The sequence below is a fragment of the Brassica napus genome, chromosome A2 (assembly GCF_020379485.1).
Source record: "Brassica napus cultivar Da-Ae chromosome A2, Da-Ae, whole genome shotgun sequence".
NCBI classification, from domain to species: domain Eukaryota; kingdom Viridiplantae; phylum Streptophyta; class Magnoliopsida; order Brassicales; family Brassicaceae; genus Brassica; species Brassica napus.
Genome location: NC_063435.1, coordinates 19,202,641 through 19,207,695, shown reverse-complemented (window position 1 = coordinate 19,207,695; position 5,055 = coordinate 19,202,641). Strand labels below are relative to the sequence as shown.

General features: G+C 40.2%; 1 protein-coding gene across 1 annotated transcript; it reads right to left on the bottom strand.

Moving 5' to 3' along the window:
- Nucleotides 1-5,055, bottom strand: LOC125587954. The gene is made up of 3 exons (XM_048759396.1): nt 2,937-5,055; nt 2,476-2,601; nt 1-203 (listed from the first exon to the last, which is right to left on the bottom strand). The coding sequence occupies exon 1, from the start codon at nt 5,029-5,031 to the stop codon at nt 4,252-4,254; it is 780 nt and encodes a 259-aa protein (XP_048615353.1). The 5' UTR covers nt 5,032-5,055; the 3' UTR covers nt 1-203; nt 2,476-2,601; nt 2,937-4,251.

Genomic DNA, 5,055 nt, shown 5'->3' with positions numbered 1-5,055 from the left:
TTATAATAAATTTATATTTGATTCAGATTGAAACAAATTGTAGCTTGCAACATTTGTAAAGAAGTAGCAAAAGTATTTTTATTCAGATTAAAATAAATAGTAGTTTGCAATATTTGTAGCTTCTTGAATCTTGAATCTCTCTCATACTCCTGAAGAACTTGCAACATTTGTAGCTTCCTCATCGAAATTATCTTCAATATCACCTAGAATACCAAAACAAACAAAGCACCAAAGCATCAGTCACCAAAGTTGGTGGTGAAGAACAACAAATTGTCACCAAAGGCACATCAATATGCTCTTTACTAATGCTTCAACAACACCAGAAACTAGAAGTCTTCAAAGAATCAGATTCTTACAACTGCAATGACTAATCATGAATGTCCAAAGCCATAAGAAAGACATAATCTTATTACTGCTGTCTACGTTTACAGCCAATGACGAGACAGAGAGGAATATTTAATCGCTGTAGCTAATATCTAAGTCAAGGCATCAAAGACAACGAACAATGAATGCATGAAGCACACACATGGATGCACACACTGTAAAGTTACCTTCAAGTTCTGGATAACCACGCAACCAGTTACGAGTGCAAAGCAATGCTTGCACATTGTCTGGAAAAAGGCGGTTTCTGTATGGGGTCAATACACGACCACCGATACTGAAAGCGGACTCTGATGCAACTGTAGTTATTGGGATACTGAGAAGATCCATTGCTAGCACAGCTAAGTCACCATGGTGATGCCCATTTTCTTTCCAATAGCTCAAAACTTCTATATCTGCAAAAGCTTTTAACTCAAGCCTCGGCTTCCAAATACAATTCCAAACTCGTCTTTGTGTTATCTGAACCATGGTGAATACTCCTTTCAAGTTCAAAAAGATCCTATATTGTAATCAGACAAGAACATCAATATAATCAGACAATTTCAACTATACTCATCAAGACAAGAAAATAAGTAAATTAAGTAATCTTACAGCGTTCAAATCATCATCAAGGGGTGATTCATTAAGAAGGTCATCTGGTGTTGATGAATAGTTAGAACTAGAAGATGAACCCGTCACAAGCTTGCTCGTATACTCTTCGTACAGATCCTTCAGATTCTGCACTATAACTTTAACTTTTTTCTCGGAAGTAGTTGGATCTAACCTATCAAAAGCTTTTTTGAGTATCTGAGTCTTGAACCTTGGATCCAACATAGCTCCCATCGCTAAAACTATGCTATAATCATCCCAGTACTTTGTAAATTCGATTTGCATCCTCCTAGCCATTAACCTCAAATCCTCATCATCACAATCTGCATATTTCCTTAATAGCAATTCGATATTCCAAACTTGAATGAAGTATATATTCGCAGTTGGATATTTCACACCTGAGAAGTATGTTGTGATGGTACTGAAAGGCTTCAGGAAGTCACAAATTTTCTGCCCACGTTCCCATTCTTCCTCTGAAGGCAGCGTGTTATAGCTCCTATCACAAACTTTGTAACTAGCAAACGCCATACGGAACTTAAGAGCCCTTGCGAGCATATCATAGGTTGAATTCCAGCGAGTAGATAAATCTAAAGACAATCCTAAGCTACCCGTAGTCCCTGAACTTTCAACACAAGCAGCAAAAGCATCTTTCCTTGATTGAGAGGCTTTCACAAACCTCACGCTCTCGCGGATATTCTCCAACAGACTATTAGCTAATTCTATTCCTTCCTTCACTATAAGATTTAGGATATGGGCACAACACCTCACGTGTAAGAACTTTCCATTACATGGCAATCTATTTCCAGCAACCATCTGAAGACGATGTGTAAGAATCTTTTGCATACTAGTGTTACTAGTAGCGTTATCTAAGGTGAAGGAGAATACCTTATTTTCCAAGCCCCACTCCTTCAAGCAACCCAACACCTTTTTAGCTATTTCATCACCCGTGTGAGGAGGCTTGATTTCACAAAACGCCAAGATCTTGTTGTTTATGGTCCAACCATTGTCAATATAGTTGGCAGTCAAACAAATGTACCCCATCACCGTGCGAGCTGACCAAAGATCTGTCGTAAAACACACTCGGCTTTTGAGATTTGCAAAAAGTCTTTTGAGCTTTGCTTTCTCCATCTCATATTTCCTGAAGACATCAGCAGCAGCGGTTTGTCGGCATATAGGCACACACTTTGGGTTTAGATATTTATCTCTTGCCCTAACCTTCTCGTACTTCACATACCGAAAAGGCAAATCATGATAGATAATAAGCTCACTAGTCATTTCGCGATTTACATTGTGATCATACTTCCTTTCAGCATTGCCATCACTTTGAGGCTTCACTGGACAGATTTCTAAATGCCGTTTCAAAGATGATGTTCCATTCTTAACTTCTATTACTAACTCCTTACAACAATAAATGCAACGCCCTCTGTTTTTTCCATCTATCCCTACACCTACCGGTATGTATTCCTTCCAAACATCAGCCTTTAAGCGTTTGTTAGACTGAAATACCGTTTTTGTTGGTTGAGTCACTTGAGTTTCACTGTGGGCTCCTTGAAGTTCAGCTTCATTCTCCTCTCTGTCCATATCTAGTTGCTCTTCAAGTCCTGCAAGTACTCTCACTGACTGGGAATCCATCTACATATACAAAGAGAAGTTGATGCAAAGAGATCAAGCAAACACAGTAACATACCATAACATTCTACATATACTTTAACTTCTACACTAAAAGGGTCTTCTTTCAACTCTTAAAAAATGTAAATTTTCCACAATCTACATATATGATTAAACGCAAAGACACGGAAGAGTAACATATCACAAGAGAATTGGGCAAAATAGTTTTATATAAAACAAGAGAGATTCTCTTTGGGACATTTCGACGAACACATTCAATAATACCCAAATTTTTCATCAACAACACTAATTTTCTTTCACTATCAAAAGAAGCTAGAGAAGAGAGTTGGAGAGGAAACCTGATAATGGGTTTGCTGCAGAGACAAGCGAACAATCAGAATCAAAACCTGATGAAGTTTCTTCCCTGAGACAAGAAAACAATCAAAATCAAAACAAGAGAGATAGAGAGATCGAGAGAGAGAGAGAGAGAGAGAGAGAGAGAGAGAGAGAGAGAGAGAGAGAGAGAGAGAGAGAGAGAGGGGAGGGAGAACCTGAGAGAGACGGTGAAACTCGACGATTCAGAGTTTCAGACTTTAGATTAGAGGGAGAGTCGGAGTCTCAGAGAAGACGATGGAGGTTTCGAAGTCGGAGTCTCAGAGAAGGAGGAGAAGTTTTAACGTCGTCATTTAGTATTTTTTAGATTTGTGGGTACCCATTCACTCTATTGGGTTTACCCATATAGTGTAAATTCATTTATTTATTTAAGGGTAAAAGCCCATTGTGAACCCATTTATTTATTGAAAGGCAAAAACACAACCCAATACTTGTGGGTTTGGGTACACCGTACACCCATGGGTAATTACTCATTTTAACATCCCTAGTCCAAGGGTATCCTAAGAACTCTTTTAGTGAAGCTATCCATCTCCTTCTCATTAACTCCTCTCTTAAGATGCTTATGAACCTTTTTCCTTCTTTCTCCTCAAGGTTCTCTTCTCAGAAGTCTGATCAACTTGCATTGACTCTGGTGCATCATCAGATTGTTGACTGAAGTTGTCTACAATAGTTTATGAAGGTTGAGATGGATTCCTGAGTGCATTCAAACATGATACATCTATCTTTAGTAGATGCACTCGGTACGTGAGAGGTGGTTGTCGATCGACGCTGGAGTAAGCCCTCCGATTGTCGGTTGAGTCTTTTTGTCGATCGGTAGATGGTTCATGGCCCCAATCGATATCCAACTTCTTAATGCGTAAGGGTTTGGGTGGATGAGGGTGTTTAGCTGCAAACTCTTCGTGAGTTAGGATCCTTACTGCTGCGCATGACGCAAATTCCTCTGTCGATCGATGCTGAGTAGCTGATGTCGATCGATATTCGTCTGTCTCCATCGGTCGATGTTCATTTCTTGGTGTCGGTCCACACCAGGATCAACTACCAAAACTAATGGAGCTCTCGACTCTAAAGTCCCCTTCCTGAAGCTTCTCATCTTTTACGACTTGCCAGAAATCATCATCTATGATGGCATCACGTTGTGCTTCAGTGATTCCTCTCCTTTACCCTTGATGAAGGCCTCCTGCCTCTTAACAGTTTCTCCTGTCTGAACCACTTGTGTCTCCAACTTCCTCACATCTGTGTTCAAAGACTCAAACTTTGAGTTGAGCTCTGTGTAGACATCATCTATCTTTCCATTGAAATAATCATCAACTTCTGCTGACCCTCAAGAACTTGATCAAGCAAGGACTCTATCTTGCTCTCCCGAGTCTGTGGTGGCGGATTCTGGTAGAAAGAATTCCCATAAACTCTGTTGCTGATGTTGCTGATGTTGTAGTTGTTGCTGATGTTGTAGTTGTTACTGAAGGGTTTCTGGTACTGCGGGCTCTGGTTGTATCCACTCTTCTGTCCATTGCCATAAGAGTTTATGTATCCACTCTGATTTTCATACCTCAGATTCTGAAAGCATGTACCACTAACAAAGTTCACATCCTCCTCTTCATCTTTGTCAATGTCGACATCTATAGCTTCTACATCCTCTGCAAAGCTGACCGGCTTCTTGAGAAGCTTGGGAACACTATCCAGCTTAGCCTTAACATCGTCCATCTGCTCCTTCCCTAGGGTAGTGGCCGATTTTCTCCTCTCAAAATCATTGTTCTTGGTGCTATTGCTGGATGCCAAGTTCTCAATAAGTCTCAGATCCTCTTTTGGATTCCTAGTGTTGAAGTTTCCATCACTAGCTGAGTCTAGAGCCATCTGATATGACAGCTCGATGCCTCTGAAGAAAGTGCTGAGCAGCTGAACTTTATTGAATCCATGGTGTGGACAGTCTCTCTGATATAACTTGAATCTGATCCAGGAGCTTCTGAATGACTCTGTAGGCTCATGTGTGAATATAGCAATCCATGGTGCAGGATCTGAAAAGAGCAATGTTTGTTCCTTGTTGCTTCTGGTACTGCAAGGCATGCACCTGAAAGACAAGAAATTTTT